Source organism: Aedes aegypti, chromosome 3 (genome assembly GCF_002204515.2).
Source record: "Aedes aegypti strain LVP_AGWG chromosome 3, AaegL5.0 Primary Assembly, whole genome shotgun sequence".
Lineage (NCBI taxonomy): Eukaryota > Metazoa > Arthropoda > Insecta > Diptera > Culicidae > Aedes > Aedes aegypti.
In genome coordinates, this window is record NC_035109.1 from 191,215,297 (window position 1) to 191,240,101 (window position 24,805).

The 24,805-nt window shown below is 43.1% G+C and overlaps 2 protein-coding genes and 1 long non-coding RNA gene across 5 annotated transcripts in view; 1 reads left to right on the forward strand and 2 right to left on the reverse strand.

The window, feature by feature from the left end:
- LOC5568859 (lysine-specific demethylase 3B) overlaps positions 1–12,905 on the reverse strand; it is a 52,858-nt gene extending 39,953 nt beyond the window's left edge. Inside the window, exons 1-2 of one of the 3 annotated variants that reach the window (XM_021853964.1) lie at positions 12,623–12,905; positions 12,090–12,478 (exon numbers count right to left, since the gene is read on the reverse strand). In XM_021853964.1, the coding sequence (XP_021709656.1) occupies positions 12,090–12,461 (372 nt within the window). In that variant the 5' untranslated portion in view covers positions 12,462–12,478; positions 12,623–12,905. Of the gene's footprint in view, positions 1–12,089; positions 12,561–12,622 lie in introns of all 3 variants that reach the window. The other 2 variants (XM_021853963.1, XM_001652532.2) reach the window with 2 other exon arrangements.
- A 6,151-nt stretch (positions 12,906–19,056) lies between these two features.
- On the reverse strand, positions 19,057–20,215 carry LOC110678430. The gene is made up of 3 exons (XR_002501600.1): positions 19,940–20,215; positions 19,759–19,878; positions 19,057–19,692 (listed from the first exon to the last, which is right to left on the reverse strand). It is a non-coding gene; the product is annotated as an uncharacterized LOC110678430 (long non-coding RNA).
- Positions 20,216–20,977: 762 nt separating this feature from the next.
- LOC5568858 overlaps positions 20,978–24,805 on the forward strand; it is a 63,955-nt gene continuing 60,127 nt past the window's right edge. Inside the window, exon 1 of the mRNA XM_021848515.1 lies at positions 20,978–21,455. Within this exon, the coding sequence (XP_021704207.1) occupies positions 21,158–21,455 (298 nt within the window). The 5' untranslated portion in view covers positions 20,978–21,157. The remainder of the gene's footprint in view (positions 21,456–24,805) is intronic.

Sequence of the window (24,805 nt, forward strand, 5' to 3'; positions counted from 1 at the left end):
TCGGCAAACTGCTTCTCCTAGCCGACTTGAACATCGATAACCGATGTACTCTTCCCATATCACCCCAAAGCCCATGGCCCCAGAGCCGTATGCGGCAGATGAAGGAGAATGGTGACAAATGAAGAGCTGGCAGAAGTCGTGAAATCATTCGCGTCAAATGAGGAACCGGGACCCGGTACTACTTACTAATGTTTCGCTAAAGGCGGCAGTCAATGCGGATGCGGACATGTTACGAACCGCGATGCAACGCTGTATAGATAAAGGAATCTTCTCGGATGTATGGAAAGTTAAGGTGGCAATTGAGCATAAAAGGAGCGGCATCCGTTAGCTCACACACTTCACCGCCTCAAGGTACCGGTGCAGTTGTGTAAGCTTCTATTTTATAGCCGTAACCAAGGAAAAAACGATGATTTGTTACGAGCTAATATTTATTCAACTTGTTTGGTTGGTGGTTGGCTAACTAATGACAACTCGAATTCTAATTTGCAGGCATGGCCTACTATGATGATTTCAAATTATGCTAGGCCTGCTACATATCCCCCACTTAGAGAGCCATCGGAGAAGTCTTGATTTGCGTCCGGGACGTCTTAGGAATTCTCCACTTGGTTCAGATGGCACGGCCGCTGGTGCGGACTGGATTTCTTCTACGTCTTCAATCGATGTCACAGGGCTTGTTTCCGATGCACCTGCGTCAGGACAATCAACTTCGAGTGAGGACGGCGTCGGAAGGCCAGCGGGAACAGGAGCTTCGGGAACATACGGCAGTAGCGCTGCTTCATCCGGTCTAGCGATGGCGACAGAAAATTGCATTTCCTCCTACCAGCTTCGCCCTCGTGTTTGTGTCCAGTGATACGATATGGTGAAGGAAACCTTTCCGCTCGATGACTCGACTTGGCATCCAAGACTTGGTGTTTCGGGAATGCTTTTTAACATACACCAGGTCATCTACTTTGAAGTCGCGCTTGACTGCTCCATGCCGACGGTTGAACTAGTCATTCTGCTGGTGGTTGACTACCGGGGCTACAGGGTCAGGCTTCTTCAAAAGGTCCAACGTAGTACATACCGGTCATCCTAGGAACGCTTCTGTGGTTTGTTTCGGTTTGGAGTTGAGCGGTGCAGCGAAAGAAATGTCTTTTTTTTCCCTTCTTAGCAATGGGGGGATAATCTGCTCAACAGACTTCGGACCAAGGTCCGGGAGTGTGGGGTTGGGGACCATTTACTACATGCAAGCAGTAAACAGGACTACACCCCGACCCACTAAACCATTCCCATTGCCGCCAAACCCTTCGTCTCTCCGGAACCACCAAGAAGGCATTGCTTCGGAGGGGGGCTATTGCACATCGCAACCTCCAGGTTAGCTGCGTAGCCATGCAGCAACGAACATCGATGACACGCTTAGGGGGGTCCACCAAGGTAGCATGCTGGCGCTTTGCCAGCTTCCCAGGTGGTCCTTACCTCCCATTGTCCGCTGAAGGCGGGCAGGGGCGACCACAACGCCCACAGCCAGCTGCACCGCAGGTATCAAGAATTGATATTGCGAGCTTCACAATTTGACCTACTGAAGGCTCAGCCCCTATCAGCTAGCACCAACTGGGATTGCTGACGAAGGGGCCTCTACCTGCCCCGAACAACCAGAGGCTCGTATCCAACCCGGCGCCACGACAGCAACGCTACCAGGATGTTCTCCCCGCGGCCACTTAATCGCTGTAAGGGTCGATTTCGACCGTAGGGCACCGGTATGACCTACGTAGCCGACTGCGAACCCTTGGACCACCTGTTGTTTAGCGTCTGCACTAGCCACTCCTCGAGTCCACTCGCCAGCTCCTTTGTAGTTCCAAGACGATGTGGGTGATAGCCGATGAAACGGCATTCCAGCCAAACTCGTCTTCACACATCTTCTGAACCAGATTGTCCGGAGTCGTGCCCCGACCGCATGTGGCAAACATGCGGTCACGCATTGTGCGGAAACGCGGGCACACAAACAAAACGTGTTCCGCCGTTTCCTCTAAACCTGCACAGACTGGACATTCGGGAGAACCCGCATGACCGAAACGGTGTAGATACTGTCTAAAGCAACCAGACCCGAAAGGACCTGTGTCAGGTGGAATTTTAGTTCCCCATGGCGCCTATTGACCCAGATATCTAACCTCGGAATCAACCTGTGAGTCCACACTCCCTTGGTGGAACTGTCCCACGCACGCTGCCATTTGACCATAGAGGCCAGTCTGGCAGTCCTGCGTATGCCTCTTGTGCCGCGCCTTTCGAAGTACTCTATGTCTTCCATGATAAGGATACCAATAAGCACCATACCGGTGATGACGCAGAGTGCATCGTGTGACACGGTACGGTACGCGCTCGCAACCCTCAGGCATATTAGCCTATATGTACTCTCCAGCTTGCTACGGTAGCTGTTGGTACTTAAAGCCGTGCCCCAAGCCGGGCCACCATACCTCAGTATGGACGAGGCGACACTGGCCAGAAGCTTATGCTTACTGGCGTACACCGCAGAGCTATTGGACATCATCCGGGACAGTGCCACAATAGCTGTGGAGGCTCTCTTGCAGGCATAATCGACGTGGCTACCAAAGGTAAGCTTCTCGTCGATCATCACCCCCAAGTGTTTGACGGAGCCCTTCGAAGTGATCGTGCAGTCGCCTACACTGATCACCGCTTGCTGCACCGACTTTCGGTTGTTGACAACAACCGCCTCAGTTTTGTGGTGAGCCAATTTCAGTTTCTTGGAGCTCATCCACTCCTCCACAATTGTGATCGAGTGGGCTGCAGTCAATTCCACTTCTTCGATCGATTCACCGTAGACCTCCAGGGTAATATTGTCGGCAAAGCCAACGATGACCACACCCGCCGGGAATTTTAATCTCAACACCTCGTTGTACATGACATTCCATAACACCGGACCCAGGATGGAACCTTGCGGGACTCCTGAGGTTATGTGAAAGCACTTCCGACCCACCTCTGTGTCATAGATTAATACCCGATTCTGGAAGTAACTCCCGAGAATCTTGTACAGGTACTCGGGTATCCCCAGACGCAGGAGCGCATCAGCAATAGCCGCCCAACTAGCACTATTGAATGCGTTCCTTACATCCAGAGTCACTACTGCGCAGTAGCGAATCCCCCTCCTCTTACGTTGAAGTGCTATCTCAGCGGTTTTCTTAACCGTCAGAATAGCGTCTACGGTGGTCCTCCCTTTCCGGAAGCCGAACTGGTTGCTTGAGAGACCATTTACACCCTCGGTGTACCTCAACAGTCTGTTGAGGATGATCTTCTCGAGCACCTTCCCTGCCGTGTCGATCAAGCATATTGGTCTATACGCCGACGGGTCGCCGGGTGGTTTTCCCGCCTTTGGCAATAGTAATAGTAATAGCGAAAGAAATGTCTGCAAGTACTCTGGTGTAGAAAAGCCTTTCCCCTTACTGAGACCAAGCTTGAGGAAATCGACGAATCGCTCTGAAGTAGGCATCCACAATGACGAAATAGTAGTACCCATCTATTGGGCCAGTAAAATCGATGTTGACACGTTGCCACGGCTTCACTGCGAGGGGCCACGATTCCAGGGTTGGTTTCGTCAGAGATTTAGCTCAAGAACGAATTGCGCAACATCGTCGTCCACATTAGGCCAGTAGATGTAGCTGCGGGCCAGAGATTTCAGGTCCATTCCTGGATGTCCACGATGCAGCTGCCGAATAATTCGTTTGCGATATTTGAGTTGCACGACGATTTGAAGTCCATCTCGTCTAGCGAAGTACTTCTTGACATCTTCTTCTTCTTTTTGCAATTTACGTCCTCACTGGGACAGAGCCTGCTTCTCAGCTTAGTGTTCTTATGAGCACTTCCAAAGTTATTAACTGAGATCTTTCTTTGCTAAAGTTGACATTTTCCTATTCGTATATCGTGTGACAGGTACGATGATACTCTATGCCCAGGGAATTCAAGGAAATTTCCATTACGAAAAGTACCTGGACCGAACGGGTCGAACCCAGACACCTTCAACATGACTATGCTTTGTAGCCGCGGACTCCAACCACTCGGCTAAGGAAGGCCCCTACTTCTTGACATCAGGATCTTGAGTTTGCTTCACATGGGCCGGCCAACCTTCTTGGAGAAAATTCACCACTTTCTGGACAACTGGATCTCTTCGCGTTTTAACCACTATCATCTGGTGCGTGACTGGAAGGTTGCTGATGGTGTCGTCGAGAATTGCTTTTGCTTCGGATACGACGTGTACGGCGTGACAGGAAATCTGCGTAGCCGAAGTGCGTTGTCGAAACGTGCTAGATGTCGAAGTTGTACAGCACGAGTGTCAATGTCCAGCGTTTCAAGCGGATTCCTGTGTATACCGGAATCCCCTTCTTTCAAACAAAAACATTGAGGAGTGGTTGATGGTCGGTTTGTAGGAGAAACTAGCGTGCCACAGCCAGTGCCGCAAAGAGGTCGTCAGGATGATGCAGTGGAAGGCGGTCACATTCCAGCGCGTTGTTCAGCCCCGTCGAATAATCACTATACCATACCCATAAATTATTTATTTATTGATTTATTAATTTATTGTCGTCAACCATGTTTGTGGACCAATACATAGAATTTCTTATGCGCTAGTTTCTCTAATACATTAAATTTTTCTATTTAAGATAATGTGCGGAAGTATTGTTTTAGCTTCGCTTTGGACCAAGTTAAGCCAATTAAATCATAATGTTTATTGATGACTTTTGGTTCATTGGCCCGAATTTTGCATAATTAGTACGGTGATTATTATTTATTTTGTTGGTGTTACATCAATCAATTTGATAAAACCTCGTTAACGATGTTACACCAATTTACTCGGTCCATGGCTGTGTCTCTCCAACTTCGATTTTGGCCCACGTTCTCCAGATCTTGTTGCTCCTGATCAAGCCACCTCGCTCGCTGTGCTCCTCGCCTTCTTGTGCCAACCGGATTCGACGCGAACACCATCTTTGCAGTATTGTTGTCCGGTAGTCTTGCAACATGCCCTGCCCAGCGCACCCTTCCGGCTTTCGCAACCTTCAGGATACGAGCCTAGCGAGCTCGTGGTTCGTTCTCCGCCGCCACACACCGTTCTCCTGCACTCCGCCAAAGATCGTCCTAAGCACCCTTCGTTCGAACACTCCAAGTGCTTGCAGGTCTTCTTCCAGCATGGTCCATGCTTCATGTGCATAGAGGACCACCGGTCTTATAAGCGTTTTGTACATGGTACATTTGGTGCGAGGGTGAATCTTTCTCGACCGCAGCTTCTTCTGGAACCCATAGTAGGCGCGACTTCCACTGATGATGCGTCTCCGTATTTCACGACTAACGTTGTTATCAGCCGTTAACAAGGATCCGAGGTAGACGAACTCATCAACCACCTCAAAAGTATCCCCGTCTATCGTAACACTGCTTCCCAGGCGGGCTCTGTCGCGCTCGGTTCCGCCTATCAGCATGTACTTTGTTTTTGACGCATTCACCACCAGGCCGACTTTTGTCGCTTCACGTTTCAGGCGGGTGTACAGGTCTGCCACCGTTCCAAATGTTCTGCCGACAATATCCATATCATCCGCGAAGCAAACAAATTGGCTGGATCTTGTGAAAATCGTACCTCGGTTATTGAACCCGGCTCTTCGCATGACACCTTCTAGCGCGATGCTCAACATCGACGAAAGGCACGAAAGTCCATCACCCTGTCGAAGTCCCCGGCGGGATTCGAACGAACTGAAATGTTTACCCTATTCTGCACACCGTCCATCGTTGCTTTTATTAGTCTTGTGAGCTTCCCGGGAAAGCTGTACTCGTCCATGATTTTCCATAGATCTTCGCGGTCGATGCTATCATAAGCCGCTTTGAAATCGATGAACAAGTGATGCGTTGGGACTTGGTATTCACGGCATTTCTGGAGGATTTGCCGTACAGTGAAGATTCGGTCCGTTGTCGAGCGGCCGTTGATGAAACCAGCTTGATAACTTCCCACAAACTCATTTGTTATTGGTGATAGACGACGGAAGATAATCTGAGATTTTGCTTTTCGGGATGCGTTAAGCTTCTCGTAGAACTTTCGCGTTTCTTGTGAACGATGCAGCTGTTCCATTTCTTCACATTCCGCTTCTTCCAGGCGGCGCTTTTTGTCCCGGAATAGGACGGTTTGCTGCTTTCGTTTTCTTTTATATCGCTCCACGTTTTGTCGCGTTCCTTGCTGCAGCATTGTAGCCCGCGCTGCATCCTTCTCCTCCAAAACCTGCCTGCATTCTTCGTCGAACCAATCGTCACATGTCCTCCTTTCCACGTACCCGACGATGCTCTCGGCTGCGTTGTTGATGGCTGCTTTTATGTTGCTCCAGCAGTCCTCAAGAGGGGCTTCGTCAAGCTCGCCCTTTTCCGGAAACGCTACCTCGAGTTGCTGCGCGTATGCGGCAGCGACGTTTGGTTGGACCAGTCGCGCTAGGTTTTACCGAGGCGGGCGTCGATACCGTACATTGTTAATGACCGATAGTTTTTGGCGCAGTTTCACCATCACCAGGTAGTGGTCGGAGTCAATGTTAGCGCCACGATAGGTTCTGACGTCGGTAATATCGGAGAAGTGCCGTCCATCGATTAAAACGTGGTCGATTTGTGATTCCGTCTGCAGTGGTGGTCTCCAGGTGTATCGATACGGGAGGCTGTGCTGGAAGTAGGTGCTGCGAATGGCCATGTTCTTGGAGGCGGCAAAATCTATCAGTCGTAGGCCGTTCTCGTTCGTCAGCCGGTGGGCGCTGAACTTTCCAATCGTCGGTCTGAACTCCTCCTCCTGGCCAACCTGAGCGTTTAAGTCTCCTATGATGATCTTGACGTCGTGGCTTGGGCAGCGGTCGTACTCGCGTTCGAGCTGCGCGTAAAATGCGTCCTTGTCATCATCAGTGCTTCCGGAGTGAGGGCTATGCACGTTTATGATGCTGAAGTTGAAGAACCGGCCTTTGAGCCTCAACTTGCACATTCTTTCGTTGATCGGCCACCACCCGATCACGCTCCTCTGCATATCACCCATCACTATAAAAGCTGTTCCCAGCTCACGTGTGTTGCCGCAGCTCTGGTAGATGGTATGATTACCTCTAAACGTTCGCACCATCGAACCTGTCCAGCACACCTCCTGCAGCGCTACGATGTCGAAACCAGTACATCGTAGAGTATGCGTGTGCTTCCGATGAAGTTGAGAGATTTGCAGTTCCATGTACCGAGTTTCCAATCGCTAGTCCATTTTCGTCGCTGTGGTCTTTGCCGATTGTTCCGGTCCGTATTCTCTCGTTGACGTTCCTGTGCTGGTGTATTTTTACGGCTGGCTTGCAGGGCCTGACACCAACCCCCTAGATTTCCGGAGGACCATTTCCTCTAAATGTTCGGAGGGCCATAGTGCGCAGTTTAGCTTAGAGTCCTTCTCTGGCACTCGGACGATGATCAGTCGCCCCTGACATGGGGAACAGACGCTGTTGTGAGCCGCTCCTATCATGGAGTACAGACGCTCAAGGTTTGCAGAAGCAAACCCCCCCTTCCCTGTCAGCATACGACCAAAGTTCCCACCGGGGGTTAGTACGGTGATAGTTGATTCCAAATAGTTCTCGATGGCGTAAACGTCTGGATGGTATATAAAAGTTTAATTTAGATAAAAATTCTGGTGAATCAACTTTATGAGCAACAATATCGTTTATAAATGAAATCATTAATATGCGCGACGCTCTCTTAGTGTTTGAATATCAATCAACATACATCTAGCTTTGTACGATGGTAATGGAAATTCGGTCCAAACTAATTTGCGAAGAGCATATAATAAACATTGTTTTTGCACCGACTTTATCCTTTCTTCATGTACTGTTGAAAAAGGTGACCAAATTATGCTGCAATATTCAAGTATTGATCTAACATAGGCAATAAACAATGTTTTTAATGTGTATGGATCATTGAAGTTATAAGCGAACCCGACCAACCAGTCTTCATAATTCTTTATAGATCTTTGACCAACGATGGCGATCGCTAACGGTTCAAAACGAATCTATATCGATCGCTATCGAAAATCACTGACTGGTTGACCGGGAAGCGTTTAATGAAGCCTAACATATTATTGGCTCTATTTATCATAGTGTTATAGTGATCAATGAAAGTAAGTTTTGAAACTAAAATTATGCCTAAATCTCTGATTCTATTACATTTTTCAACATTTTGATTGCCTAAAGTTATTGTTATGGTAGGAATGTTCTTTTTTTCCTGTTAAAAGATATCAAGTTACATTTTTTTACATTCAGTTGTAGTAGACTTTTCTGACACTATGTGTGGAAAATGTGTGCTTCATCTTTAAAAGTAGGTGTGTCCTGTGCAGTTTTTATTTCCAAATAAAGTTTCATATCGTCAGCATATGTCAATACTTTTAGTTTGTCAAGAATTAATGACAGGTCGTTCACAAACAGTATAAACAAAAGCGGACCTATTTCCTCCTCATTACTAGCTCGCGAGTGGTTAGCAGTTTGGCTTCAATACCCATTTTTCGCAGTTTAAATATAAACATGGGTATATCAACACGGTTAAATGCTTTACTAAAATCTGTGTACATAGCTTCCACATGATTTCCATTTTCCATAGCACTCAACGAATAGTTTACAAATTCGAGCAAATTAGTGGTTGTCGATCGCCCTTTCAAAAAGCCGTGCAGCGATGTAGTTATTCTATTTTTGATTTGGATGAATACTTTTTCATTTATGATGGCCTCAAAGAGCTTCGGAATGCATGAAATAAGGGCAATGCCACGATAATTAATTACATCAGACTTTTTGCCTGATTTAAAAATGGGAACAAGGTATGAGCTTTTCCACAGTTTTGGAAAGACTCCAGTGACAAAATAAAGGAGTAGTTAGTTCTGTTGCTAAAGTCTTCATGAAAATTGGTGGAACACCATCCGGTCCATTTTCTTTGGTTTCATCCAAATTTTTCAAACCATTCAATCGTTAGAAAATTCAGGATGGAAATCGAAATATTTATAATCACGATCAGCTTCAGTGTATGTTGTGTAAACTTCTTGAAAAAAAAATTGAATATAAGTTACATATTTCTTGTGAGGTATGGCAAACCTTATCATTAAAATACATTGTAGAAGGAAAGTTATTGGATTTTAGTTTAGATTTAACATAGGTGAAGAAATTTTTTGGACAGTTTTTGATTTCTTGCTCAGTTTTTGAGTTGTAATTCTCATATGCCAATCGCATTGCTGAATTAAGCTGTTCGCTCATGTTCAGATATACTTGTAAATTCTCTTGACTGATTTTTGTAAATTTTATGTAGTTTCTGTTTACGATTCTTTAAATTTATTATTTCTTTATTGAACTAGACATTATGTCTTGAAAAAACATTACACCTTCTTTTAATTATTGGTACTTGACAGTCAAATTTTTTTTTAACTTTTAATACCTAGGTAATTGTTATCTTCTAAAAGTTGCAATATCAATTGTTGTTTCCTTGACCTGAAAAATGGTATAACCGACAGGCTTACGTTAAGTTTGAATGAAATAAATACTAAATACTAAATACTTCTTCTAATATGACTCTGAACAAACAATTGTAGAAAACTTCAGTTGAATTATTTACATCATCTCTACTTCTCAAAATCGATTGCCAGTTAATATTATTTAATTTATTTCTAATGTTGTCATAGTTTGCTGAATTATAGTCGAATACTTCCTCAAATTCGTTGTCAATATATAAATCTGTATTAGAAATAAACTGAGAAAATTCTATTGCCGTGTGAAACACTTCATTTCTTTAAAGTGGAGTGTGTGCGTCTTCCGATCGCGAAGTGGTTCTTTTTCGCCGCCTTAATTCCTCATTATCGTTCGTTTCTTACCGCCAATAATCACAATAAGTGCATGAAGAGTTAGTTTAATCGATCTTTGTTGAGACGTCGATATTTCACGTAATTTCACGGTAATTTCACGTGAACGCTTGCTATCCACTTAATATGGGGACTTAAGTTACTGTTGTTCGGTACCGAAAACTGAAGATGTCTTCAAATGTAACTACATCGACATGCAAAAAGTGCTCAGAAGCTATCGCCCATGGTGCTGGTTGTATTGGTTGTGAAGGTTTCTGCAACAATGTATTCCACGCTGCTTGTGTGAAATTGAGTCGCGAAGATCTCATACAGTACCGTCTAGTTTAAAATTTCTGGTGGATGTGTGATCTGTGTATCAGTACGATACGCAAAATGAGAAATGATCGCAATGATCTAAACAGTGTGACAGTAAAATCTACTACACCGAAACCAATCGAGATTGCACGCATCGATGGTGAAATTGCCGAACTGAAGGAGCAAATAGTAGCCTTACATCAATCACTTTTGACGATGAGGATTCAAAAGCAAATCGTTCGCTTACAGAGTCATCCCTATTGTCTCTACCTGAAACTCAACAAAGTACAAACCCCGTAGACTGTCTGGGCAGTATAGAGGAAGAGAGGTCGCCAAATGATCGGTTCTGGTTATTCATAACTAGAGTGAAAAACTGCGTTACTGAACAACAAATCATGAAGCTAATCAACGATTCGCTAGGCACGGAGGATGCCGTGATCAAGAAGCTTGTACCCGCTTGGAAAGATTTGACATCGTTGCCTTACATCTCGTTTAAAGTCGGAGTCAACGTTCGCCTTAAATCGACCGCACTTCTGTCGAGTACTTGGCCGGCTGGATTAAGTTTTAAAGAATTCCGTGATTATGTTTGGGAACCACTGTGATTGATTGGAATTTGCTTTAATGCGTCGAATGTGTTCTCCGTGAAGATTGTGATAATATAAGAATGTTTGTTCTCTTATGGTGGTAAGCTCCATCGAAGTTAATACGCCAATCGAGGATAATGCGCGATCGGCGTATTAACTTCGATGGAGCTTACCACCATTACTGTTTAGCTAATTGTTTTCCGTTGTATGTAATATTAGGATTAAGTTTCATCGTTCAATTAGACCATAGAAGTCCGTTGAATCAGTAAATAAATAAATAAATGCCTTATTAACACAAAAGTCAACAGAGACGTTCGTTAGCAAGAGATCAAGATAGCAGTTTTGTTGATTTTTTACATGGTTGATTTGATTAAGCCCTAAGTTTGCAATTTTGTCAAATATAAACTACGGTGTTGCTGCATTCATCTCATTCTTCAACTGCTCGCATTCGCCGTCGTACCAGTCATTTCTCTGATTCGGAAACTAGTGCTGCTGTTGCGGTGCTATCTATGGCGGTTGGGATGTGCCTCCAGCCATCTTCAAGAGTGGCGGCGCTAAGCTGCTCTTTCGTTGGAAGGGCCACTTTCAACTGCTGCGCGTATTCCTGGGCTACTTATGAATCATGCATATTTTAAGTGCCTTTGGATTAATTCAACATGCTACGTCTTCTTCTTTTTCTTGGCATTAACGTCCTCACTAGGATGCTCAGCTTAGTGTTCTTTAAGCAATTCCACAGTTATTTTCTGAGAGCTTTCTTCGCCAATGTTGCTATTTTCGCATTCGTATATCGTGTGGTAGGTTGTTGTAGTTTGAGAGGGACTTTAACCCGAAGGTCATTCGTCCCTTAGAACGTGTGGCGGGTACGATGATACCAAAGACACAAAACCTTTATGTCCCTTGCAGTTGCCCAAAACTTTATGACTCATAAGGTGATCTAGAATGCCGTGAAAAGTGTACTGCGATCTGTCAAACTTGGGTACCTTTTGCACTATCGAGGGACCAAATGCAGTACTAGAAGGGGCACCCAATCTGAGCCCGAGTGTGACGGACCTGATGATACTCTATACCCAGGGAAGTCAGCATGGCTTTGCTTTGTAGCCGCTGCGTCTACTGGTTAAAGACCCCTCCCTCCCCATCGTCACAAACTCGTAAATACTCCTCTTCCCCCTACGTAATTTATGGACGACCCCTAAGTAGTTTGAAATCAAATACATCTCGATGTGAAAACACTCAAAATTAATCAAATTGCGAAAATTTTCGAGAATTAACATATGGCCAAATATGGAACCTCTAAATAGTCATAACTGGTACACTTTCCCTATCTTAAACATATAAAACGCCAGTTATTTACTCACCTCAGCGTTCCGTGAAGCCAATGAAGGCGAGTTGTAAGCCGAACTCGAAGGCTCCTCCACAGGAAACCGATTCGAATTCACTACTGCACTTTTGGCTGGTAATGGCGATGGCTGCGTGACATTGTTGCCGCCGGAATTGGTAATCTGCTGCCGTTGCTGAGCCTGGCCCTGTCCCTGAATCTGGGACTGGGAGTTTGGTTTGCTGCCGGCCGCCGCTTTGAGGCGTTCAATTGCTTCCCGGTACGCCTGTTCGAAAGTTTTCTTCTCCTGCTGTTGGGCTGGTTTGCTGGCCTTAGAAACCTGGCTGGATCCCGGTCCTAGTCCCTGTCCCGGCCGCCGCTGAAGGATTACTGTTTGGTTTGCGTTCGCCATGACAGCTGCCGGAGTTTCTGTTCGCGAAAGATTCGTTATTTTCAGCATCTGCGACTGAAGGTCATTGTGCATCTGGCGGATCAGCTCGTAAGGAAAATCCTTTGAAGTTAACAACAATTAACAAACGAAATCTCGAAGAGTGACCCCATCAAAATATCTACCTTTGAATTGGATGACATTTTCTAGATGCAGTTTCCCAACCACACAAGAGCTCAGAATGTGTTATTTTCGTTTCGACTTTTTCGGCCCGTTTTTCGTTTCATCCATGGTTAAACACTGCTCACGGGCAAACCAGTTGCCATTTCTTCAAAATCCACTACAAATTTTGCACAAAATCAGGGAAAAACGTAGAATAAAATAGGAAAAAATGCCCCCAAGATTCGCACTTGTTGTTTATAAAAGCTTTTTGGCGATGAGGCTTGCTGCGATCGGTCGGAGGTCGAAAAGAGAAAATTTCCATAAAATGTCAACTTGCCGCCTGAACGCACCCCACATGGTTGCTTTTCCTCACGTAGGCCGCGAGGGGTCCATCAGTTGTGAATTTCTGTGGCCTGAAAAATAAACTAAATTAAGCACAATAGAAGAGTGCATGGTGACGTCACGAAAAATTCTCCGTCTCTGTCCCTCTTTCATCACGCTCAATTGGGTCCTAAAGCCCTGTCCCAATGTTAGTGCCAAACGCTTGAGTTTAGGCCAAAAACACATGTTTACTCAATTTTCTAATGTTTTTCGTTGGTTTAAGCCCAAAAAACATTTTTTTAGATTTTGTCACATCCTTTGGCTCAAACTCAAATTTTGGGGGTATTTTGTTTTCCGTGTCCCTTACGAAATGTCAGATAGGAACAACCCCAATGAGTTACAGAACAGGTGGCGCAGTTCCGTATGATAGTGTGTGTGACAACTGTATAAAGTTGAAAATGACACCTAACACCAATACATCGCTGATCTTGCCTACGTCACTATTTGTGTTTACAATTTGAAATCCCTTGACGCGAAAGCAAAAAGTGCGCGAGTTCAGAAGTTTTTCCACTTTATTTCGTACAGTTTTAACAATTTCTGGTAAATTTTGATAGAATGCCGCAGTGTGCAGTCAATGTGTGCAAGATAACGACACAGGAAGCGAAAAACAGTGATATTTGCATAAGTTTTCACACTTTTCCCAAAGAACCTAGCAAACGATCGAAATGGGTGAAATTTTGTGGGCTCATCAAAGATCCGGGTGCATCGCTTTATGTATGCTCCCAGCTTTTCACATCTGACGATTTTGTGTTCAATGCTTCGATCCGAAAATCGTTGACAGGTGCAGATCGAAATAGTCTGGTACGAGACGGTAAGATTTCTTTGTCCAGTACCAAGAAATGTAATGCCAATTACAGCTTTTCCCACCATTCGTACTCCGGAATCGTCATACGTTGAGAGTAGAGGTCGTTCCCAACGTTATCAACGGAACGAGCGGAAGGAACTTGTGGCTAAGGGCTCATTCATTTATTTCATAACGCTGAAATAGGTTATTTTGGACACCCACCCACCTCCTTGTAACGCTTTTTGAGTTTTTGTATGGGCCGTAACATTGTTAGGATAGCCACCCACCCCCTCCAGCGTTATGAAATTTGTGAATGGGCCCTAACCTTTTGCAAAATCACTGTTCACTGGAGGCGGAGAAATCGAAAAACGTTAATAGTTGAAAATGGATCTTCTTGCGATGTTTCACCGTTCCAAAAGGAACAGAACATACGTGATTCCGACTCAAACATGGATGTTTTGTTAGAGGCGATTGAGGTGGCCAATCCCTCTACCGCTACGATGTTCAGATGTTGATAGCCTGAACGATTCCGGTTGTTCAGAGTTCGTCAGTCATGATGGGCTCAATTCTACTCATGTCATGTTAGAGGAAGCGGTAAGATTGGTAATGCTGAAAACACTACGAACGCTGATTAAACGTAAGCAAGATATATAATCCAGCCAATGACAACCGAGTATGTACCTTATTGTTTCTGAGCATTGTTTCACCACAGTGTTGTTTAATAACGTGTTAATCTATTCATCTGCTCAGAAACAACAAGCTACACACTTGGTAACTAATAGTTTTTATGGCGTCATCAAAAAGAAAAAAGTAGTTATTTATACAGATGGAATACCCTATATCGTGCTAGGCAAACCTCAATTAAATATATGATTATTTTGAATATTTTTATGTCTATTGTGTTGAAATAGTTCAACGATAAATACAATAATCAAAATACATCTAGTTCAAATTAAATTTCATGGTATGTACCACAATTTTTTATGTTACATTCAATTTGTTTCAAATATCCCATATCTACTCGTGCTTGCAACCAAATAGTGACGTCACAACTTTTTTGGTTACCAATACATATGCAAATCATGGTCTTCTTCACCTGTACTGTAGCTCATTGGAACAACCCCAGTGGTCGAACTAAAACCCCTGTGGTGTTTTTGTCGACTACACGCTAAGATCAGTCTACCCAAATATGGGTAAGGTTTACCCATAATCGTCGAAAAGTGCACACACTCATTTTATGGGTAATGTTCTACTTACCTATTTATGGGTAAAGTTAGTTTACCCATAAATGGGTACTTGTTCAGCATTTAAAATATAGGAATTTTCACCCATATATGGGTAAATCGAATATACATATTTTTAACTTCTAAAATTAAAATAAATTAAAAATCAAACATTTGAACCATAAATGTGTATTTATAAGAAGAATTGTATGATTAGCAAACACAATCGAGTCATGAGAACTTACACAAGAAATTTATTAAGGAAACTTGATTTTTAACCCAAGGCTGGAACAATAGACATATAATAATTAGACCGCTATTGTCGCTGCAAATCGTGTGACAAACATCTAGTATGCGAATTTTGAAGATGGTACTCAAAGTGTCAAAATTCCTTCAATAGAACCATAGTAACCGGGTTATAAAATCAAAATAAACATTGTCGCAATTATTGCCACCTCACGTCCGTGTTGTGTGTTTTCGTAAGAATCAGGTGCATCATGAAGAATTTAAATCCATATGCAGACGAAAGTCCCGTCTAGCCGTGTCCTTCGAAAGGTGATTAATTCCTCCATATACGCGATTAAATTCTAAACTAACTGCTTTTCAACTTAGGTTCCCCACAGTGACGGTGTTTCAATGGATGGCGTCGAATATAAGAAGTTTAAAATGCCTCTTGTCCCCACGGATTTTTACATTCTAACAGAGAGGAAAAATAAGAAGTAAATTATCGATAAAGGATTCTGATAAGCAGTTTAACTTGCTGCAAATAAATATTGTGATGCACAGAGGAAATGTAGTTTTTGAGCCTCCAAACAATTTATCCAATTACGCAAATGTAAATTTCAGGTCTGACTCTGTCGTTTAATTCTTGGTCAAATATTGCTATTAGAACTAGCTCAGAAGTACACAAGCTCACATACAAGTTGAATCACGTATTGAGTCACACCAATGCTTGTTAATTATAGCGATTTCCAACTAAAGAGCATTTCAAGCATCGATTAGAAGTTTCTCTCATCGCATCGGTTGTTCCAGCAATTGCATATAGGATTGACTGGCTTCACTTGTCGCACTTTGCTTTTCAAAGAGTGAAAAAGAAAACAAAACCAAAATAATGTTCCTTGACACTTTGAGTACCGGAGGAAAGCGTTAGTAGAAATCAAGGCTACTGTGGTCGATTTATCTCCATCACAACCAATGTATGGACGTAACAGCGCCTTTAGCGTTCTAATTCTAATATTTCTATTGCTGGAACTGATGAAACAACGATGGACATTTACTCATTCTCTCCACTTACTTTCTAGAGGGATAATACTCTGTGAAATTAAAATAAGATCACAATTAAAACCATTATTCAGACTATTCTGTACTTATAGAGCTTACCGCATCGTTTGTCGATTGGTTTATTATTTTGCGTTACGCAGTATTTTTTTCTAGAAGGAGGTTATGAGGCAACATTGAGGCTGAAAGCAATAAAATTACATTATACGTGATAAACACTATTCATATTAAATTAAGCTTACCTATTTCCACTGGATGTATTTTGTTTAAATACAAATTTCAAACAAAATAAATAATGTAGGTATAACCCTACAAGTTAAGATGACGCCTGCTCTACGAAAACTGCTAAGTCCAAAAAATTTCACTCATTTATGGGTATGAACGATTTACCCATAATATGGGTAAAATATACTGTTTTTTATTAGTATATTTTACCCATATTATGGGTAATGTGATAAAAACCCATATTTGGGTGATTTCAATACCCATTTATGGGTAATCTGATCTTAGCGTGTAAGCGAACGTCAAACATGATCAAAAGTGTCAAGGTTCATTTATGGACCAAATTTTTAAATTAAATTTTAAACATGATATAGACATTATTTGAGCGGGAAAAATTGCTAAAGTAGTTAAAGTAACATGCTTTTTCGTGTTATTAAATAAAAACAAGATTTCATTAAAAATTTTAGGACCCAATTGACTGTCCTGCTCTTTGACACTCACTGCTGGAATTGTTTAGATTTATTTTTTATATGGAGTTGACATTCACTGCTGGAATTGTTGACATATTTTTTATATGGAGTTTCGAGGTTAGGTCAGGCGTGCAATGATCTATCAAGTTTTATATAAAGCTCTTGGTTGAAGTGCATACTTCGCTTAAAGCATAAGTTCTTATAAAAATCGTTTTTATCTCTTTCTTTCACCACGATTCTCCTGTGTGGTGCCAGTCGGTGGGAGCCAATCGTTTAGTTGCGCTCGTTTTAGCTTGTGGTCGAGCTGCTGCTGTGTGAAGAATACAGCTGCGACCGGGACTGTAAAAGTGGTGTTTGGTGCCGTTGTTTCCCGTCTGGTTGGAAGCCCAGTACGAGGTGGAAAGTGCCAGTTTGGCTGTTTGCACCATTTTGTCCCGCAGCTGAAAAAAGAACGTTGCCATTTTGTGCCATTTCGTTGCCGTAGCCGTAGTGGAAATCGAACAGTGGTGACGGAGTCTGTGTGTACTGCCGTCGCTTCCGTCGAGTGTATACGTTCGGTTGAAGTGTTGTTGGCTGTACATAAATACCTTCGTGAGTACAGTGTGCGCCAACGGAAAAACGATAATTTCAGAAATGGCTGAGAGAGTTTTTATCGCCCGTTTGGATAATCGGAATTATCAAACGTGGAAGGTGAAGAATTAATTACGATCTGTGGCATACGGTTTCGGAAGAAAAACCGATGCCAGTGACTGCGGCGTGGTCAAAAGAGGATCAGAAGGCAAAGGCCTTGATCATCCTGAATGGGGAAGATTCTCAGTTAGCCTTGGTGAAGGACGCAAAATCTGCGGTCGATGTGTGGGAACGGTTGAAGAAGTACCACGAAAAGGCTACGGTGACGTCGCGAGTGTCGCTTCTGAAGAAGCTTTGTTTAAACTATGAAGAAGGTGCGGACATGGAAAAGCACCTGTTCGTGATCGAGGAATTGGGTCCTAAAATTTGTAATGAAATCTTGTTTTTATTTAATAACACGAAAAAGCATGTTACTGTAATTACTTTAGCAATTTGTCCCGCTCAAATAATGGCTATATCATGTTTAAACTTTAATTTAAAAATTTGGTCCATAAATGAACCTTGACACTTTTGATCATGTTTGACGTTCGCTTAGTCGACAAAAACACCACAGGGGTTTTAGTTCGACCACTGGGGTTGTTCCTATTTGACATTTTGTAAGGGACACGGAAAACAAAATACACCCAAAATTTGAGTTTAAGCCAAAGGATGTGACAAAATCTAATAAAATTTTTTTTGGGCTTATACCAACGGAAAACATTAGAAAATTGAGTAAACATGTGTTTTTGGCCTAAACTTAAGCGTTTGGCACTAACAGGACAGGGCTTTAGGACCCAATTGTTCGATCGGCTGTTGTGTGCGGGGCAGAAGCTCGAGAGTTCGCTGCAAGTGGCGATGGTGTACAGGAGTCTGCCGGAATCGTACAACGGGTTGGTGACGGCTTTGGAAAGTCGGCCAGATGACGACCAGACTCTGGAATTCGTGAAGCAGCTGATGGACGAGTACCACCGACGGATGGAGAAGCGAGAGGTAACCGGTGAGCGCAGTGACCGTGCGCTGAAAGTGAACAACGGTAGCAAGAAGCGAGTGAAACGACAGCGAGTGTGCTACTACTGCCGGAAACCTGGCCACTTCCGCAGGGATTGCCCAGAGCTACGTGAAAGGGAAGAAAAAGGGCCGGAAGTGAAGAAAGCGGTGAAGAAAAACCCCGGAATTTGTTTTGGTGTTAGCGGACAGCGGAAGCGGAACGGCTGGTACGTGGACAGTGGCTGTTCGAGCCACATGACCAGCGACAGGAAGTTATTCGATAAGATCGACGGAAGAGAGAAGGTTGGCGTGTACTTGGCGGATGGCTCGGTGCTGAGATCCGCTGGTGTTGGAGAAGGCTTCCTGAAGTGCGTCAATGAGAATGGAAAAACGAAGAAAATAGTAGTGAAAGACGTGCTGTACGTTCCGGAGCTGGACTGTGGATTGCTTTCAGTCCGGAAGCTGGCACAAAAGGGACTGAATGTGAACTTTGTGGAGTCCAGGTGCCAGATTGTGAGTCGTAGCGGAGAAATGCAAGCTGTGGCAGAACTTTGTGGTACGCTCTAAAGACTGCAGAAGTGAGGAAGAGCGGCAACCGCCGGAAAACTGCAGCTGGGCATCTCGTTGAGGAGGAGTGCCACCAAGAAGAAGAATTTTATGACTGTTATGACGAGGGAAACCAATGCTAAGTGTTACATCGTGGATAGTCTGTGAACTTGGTGAACTTTGTGGTATACTTGACGAAGCAGGAGTGTTCGGTGCAAGAGGAGGAACTTTGTGTAGACTGTGTTGTCCAATGAGAACTTTTCAAGACTTTGTGTAACTGTGAAGACAAGTGATGAATACATCGAGGAGGAGTGTTGTAATTTGGACCAGTCTGTTTTATGTTGACGATGTTTATCATCATTGCCTTGCGCCGACCCTGTGATTCGTATGTATGTTGTTTGTTGTTTTTATGTTATAATTGTAATAAACCGACCGCCGCGACGAGAAAACGCAACTTTGTGTTGTTCCGTATTATTCCCGTGAACGTGTACCGAAATTCCCCCGGTAGTTTGTTCGGTACCACTGTGTACCTGGTGGGCATCTCCGTGGTCAAGCCTTCCCACAGTACGCTGTAGGGTAGGGGGTGAAATCCGCTGAAATAGTGAACAAATTTTTAAAATTATGGTTATGATTGTGTATAATATTATCGTGGAAGTTACCTTTAACTTAACAATATTCTCAACGTCGCCTTTAGAACTACTGTTCTTCATCTGCCATCTTGGCCACGTCTGTTGTTGATCCTCGGAAGCCTTGTCTTTTCCTTCCTAATATCCTGTTGGCTGAAATATATCCAATTTTTATTACTCGTTCTCTTTGTTAGTTGTAGTATTTCAAACTTACTCGGGGGATACTTGGGTTCATAGCACCGACAAATATCCGAAAAAACTCGCGAATTAATAGCTACGAAATTCTACCTCCACGCGAGAGCCTGCTGATGAAACTACAAAATGAAAAATCACCAAGTCCCAAGTGTAAGCAAAAAAGGCCAAAATCCACACAAAATAATAATTTTCAAAAATGCATGGCATAGTATAAAACTTATGTTTATAGCGCATATTTCATATGCTGCGCAATGCATTAAGATCAAAAACGCAATGGATGTCATAATTGGGTCCTAAAGCCCTGTCCCAATTTTTGTGCCAAACGCTTAAGTTTAGGCCAAAAACACATGTTTACTCAATTTTCTTATGTTTTCCGTTGGTATAAGCCCAAAAAAAATTTTATTAGATTTTGTCACATCCTTTGGCTTAAACTCAAATTTTGGGTGTATTTTGTTTTCCGTGTCCCTTACAAAATGTCAAATAGGAACAACCCCAGTGGTCGAACTAAAACCCCTGTGGTGTTTTTGTCGACTAAGCGAACGTCAAACATGATCAAAAGTGTCAAGGTTCATTTATGGACCAAATTTTTAAATTAAAGTTTAAATATGATATAGCCATTATTTGAGCGGGACAAATTGCTAAAGTAATTACAGTAACATGCTTTTTCGTGTTATTAAATAAAAACAAGATTTCATTACAAATTTTAGGACCCAATTCATACCCTAACTAGTATATTCCAAGTTCTCCGTGTAGGTATGCTGTTCCGCTCAAGAAAAGTAAAAATTTCTGCTCAAGAAATGGTCAAGAAATTTCATACAGTGAGTTCCATTTGAATTGACATTTCTTTTCAACTGCGTACTGCGATCAAAGAAAAATGCTTTTCTTGAGCATTTCTTGCAAGAAATTTCCCACGCATCGAGATAGGCGATTACCTCTCTGTTCGCTTAAAGCTTTTCGAATTTTGTGCAACGGTCTAATGCTATGGAACACGTTCATAGCGAAATTTTACCTCCTTGATCTTTTGCTTCGCTTTTCGCGCAGAGAGCGGAGGTCCGTTGTCCACCAGACACTCAGTCTGTCAGTCAGTTTCGGTGCAGTCACTTTTCTTCTCTCGTGTCATTCGTTTCCTAAGCTTTATTTGTGTGTCGTCGTCTATATATCAAAATTCGATTCGGAGCCAATGTTGCATCAGTAGGTGCGAATTGAGAAAACCTGGTGTTATTGTGCGTGTTTTTCCATGTCTATCGGGATAAATTTACGTGTCACCGGCCACACCTCGATCGGGGGCCGGAAGTATCAGGAAGATTTCTTCTCCGTCGCTTACCAGCAGACGGAAAACGACCAAAGTTTGGAGTACGCCTTTTTCGGGATCTACGATGGCCATGGCGGAGCAGAAGCGTCACTTTACGCAAGGGAACATTTGATGAATACGATCGTAAGCCAGAAGCTGTTCTGGTCGGAAAACGACGAAGACGTCCTGAAAGCCATCCGGGACGGTTACATCCAGACCCATTATTCGATGTGGCGCGAACAAGGTAAGAAAGGTTACTTCTCTGCTTCTCCCATCATCGTTTTCATCGACATTCGACATTTTCTTTTTCTCGCGCTGCATTTTGCTCCTCTACCTATAATCATAATCATAATGGAGTAGCATTTACAAACACTAGCGTATCATTCGTTTGTCCTGTGAATGTGTTTCGCCCAGTTTGGGAGGGAAATATTTATAATTTCATGTAAAAATAGTCCAAGTGCCATCGGAAAAAAAGTCCTCGATTAGAAAAGTTTGTTTTTTTTTCACATGAAATTTCATGTTTCTCGAAAACGGCACGAGAAATTTCCTGTCAATGGTTGCTCCTTTTTGGGCCTACTGCGACGACCAGTGGATGGAAACTTTCTACTTTTGTCATCTCACCAATACAAATGCACTGACACTGACTTGTTTATTGATGTTTGACGTATTTGGCTTATTTTGTTTTGCGCTTAAAATCGCTTAAATGCCGTTTCATTACGTTTGCCAGTAAATTATAGATCAAGCTTTATTCTGACCTATAGATGGACATTATTATTTTAGAAAATACGAATGTGATTCACCTCGAAAAAAGGTGTCCGGCCGTTTGGCCGAATGCCATTTGGCCGAACGGGTCGCTTGGCCGAATTCTATGAGGCCGAACGTCATGTTTGTCGCTTTATTGCATAAAATGCATAAAAAATGCGAAAATTTATGCCTTGGGAACAAATTACCCTATTGAGTACAGATTTACGATAAATGAGGTGCTTTCTCTTAATTGTAATTGTAATTTATTTATCATACGTGGGCCTATTAGTTTACTTTACATAAGGTCAAGGAAAGAAAAACGTGATTAAAATTAAATTGGAGAACAAATCTAATTACAATCAATAGGCATAACGATTCTAATCAAGTGCTCTAAGAGATTGCTTGAATGACTCGAACAATGCTATTGCTTTGACATCGGCGGGTAGCCGATTCCAGCACGAAATCGTAGATCAGGACGCTCTTTCTCCTTGTTTGTGTGTGCGGCGGTACCACGTACATCCTCGAACGTTCCATCTGACCTCGTTGTAGACGCTCCAAGATGTATTCGGGAAGCCGTTTGTGCCAAGCTTGATATAGGAAGTGACATATTCGCCGATGGTAATTATCCGGTAGGTCGTGGCCAAGTATCGCGTTGCGGACGGGTACAGTCGTGTCACAACGGTTCATCTTGAATACGAAACGGATCGACGACTTGAAGCACCGGTGCAGTTGTTCCTTTAAGGCCAGGGTAGTACACAATGTCACAGTATGTGAACATTGGCACTATCACTGCTTGCACCAGCTTGAGACGAACAGACAAGGACAATACCGATCCGAAGCGCCGGAAAGTTCGTAGGGTGTTGTACGCCTTCATGGTCACTGTGTTGACCTGATCCTTCCATTTCAGGTTGGCGTCGAGACACAGACCTAAATTTGGTGCTAAGGGCAATCGTTTCTCCGCAAATCTGAATTGCATTATTGGGGACTACACTACCTTCTTTGCAGAAAATGATCGCCTTCGTTTTCTTCGGATTAGTGAAAAGTCCATTTTCGTCAGCCCAGTTTTCAATAGACATCAGATCACCATTGATAGCATCCACTAGCCGATCAACACTATCGATAGGTCCACAAACATATATCTGCACATCATCGGCGTACATGTGGTAATCGCATTTTAGCACTGCAACCAAGCTGTTTATGTACATGCTAAACAACAGCGCGCTTAAACATAACCCCTGGGGTGTACCATCGACGAGTCCTCTTTCCGACGACAGTCCATCGCCGTATCTAACCGCCTGGCTCCTGTTTCCGAGGAAGGATGCGATCAGCCGAACAGCACAGTCATCGAAATTGAATTCACTCCGAAGCTTATGTTGCAGCTTTGAATGCTTCACGCACGGTGCAAACGTTGTTATCGATGATATTATATATATCGTGCACAACCTTCACCATCGCCGTTGCGGTACTAAGGTGTGCTCTGTAGGCAGATTGGTGTTTGGCAAGTGTTCCATTCTGTGAACAAGAACTTATTAAATATTTCAAGACGTTTCTTATTAAGGTACCTCGGGGTAAGTGAAAATGATTGGTATATTTTACTGAATATGTGAATTAACGTATTAAACTCATGCGTAAACCTTTGAGGCCATTGAGAATATTACGATAGGTAATAGATGTCTGAGATTTTTCAACCATTATTGCATAATAGAGCGAAATATTGGTGGTGGTTGGTCCCTAGTGATAAATCCTACCTCCGTTCTGGTCACGATCTTCAGATTATCGTGATTCGTCAACATTCTTATTGATAAAGTGGGGGGACAGGCTTGAAATGGGGTTTGAAAGAAAAGAATGTCAGAACAGGTATCCACCGGCGACGCCAAACGGACCAACGTAATGTGGTGTAATATGGGATTTGTGGATTGAATACTGATATTTTTTGCCAAGCATCAATATGGGTGACTTCCGAGGATAGCGAAACGTAAGAGGGGTTATGACAAGGTTGTGGTTAAATCCATCACATTGGGGTTGTGACTCTGTGTCTTGTCAGGAATAGGGTCTGATTGGTATTGTAGTATGCAATAGAGTTCGGAATTGATAGACAGACTTTGAGGAAAGAAGTTTTGAACGTAAGGCAGCAGCACCTTGGATCTTGGAGGGCGTTGGTCTGGAGAGTTGGGCAGCTGTTTATGCTGGGTTACATTACGTAGAAAGTGGAATCTGTTTTGCTTCGCATAAATTATGGGAAGTATTTGAAAATGGTTTCTTGTTCAGATTGTGTAACGCTAGAAAGAATCTTTAGCTCGGCGTTATATTAGGAGGTTATTATAGTGCAGGGTCGAAGAGAGGATGAATATTTGATCACTTAAACTTTACGCTGCAAGATATTCGTAGTCGTTTTTTTTTCTGATGTACAGGTATAAACAGGTATATTTAGCCTAAATAATGAACAATCATACGCGTAGAGCCTACGGGTCATGAAGTTAGGATTGAAATCAAAATAATATTGCGCATTTCTTTCACACCACAGGATTATCGCAGAAGTTTTTACATGTGCGGAGGTGCCGGTAGAGGTGCGCGATTGCGTCGAGTCGGGTCGGTGTTTTCAGCGGACTCATATTTCGCAAATCGAAGAATGAGTGCTCTGAGGGCATCAACATGATTCGATGCGGTCTCACACTTTTATTTGTGCTTTTGCACTTGTCTTATTAAATAGGAATACTTTGTGTTAGGGAAAGTGGAGGAGAATAAATTATGATTTATTAGAATTTTCTAATAGAGGCAGAGTTCACATGTTACTTAGGTATTTGAAAGCAAATGAGAACCACATTAAATAATAGATAAACACTAATGCTC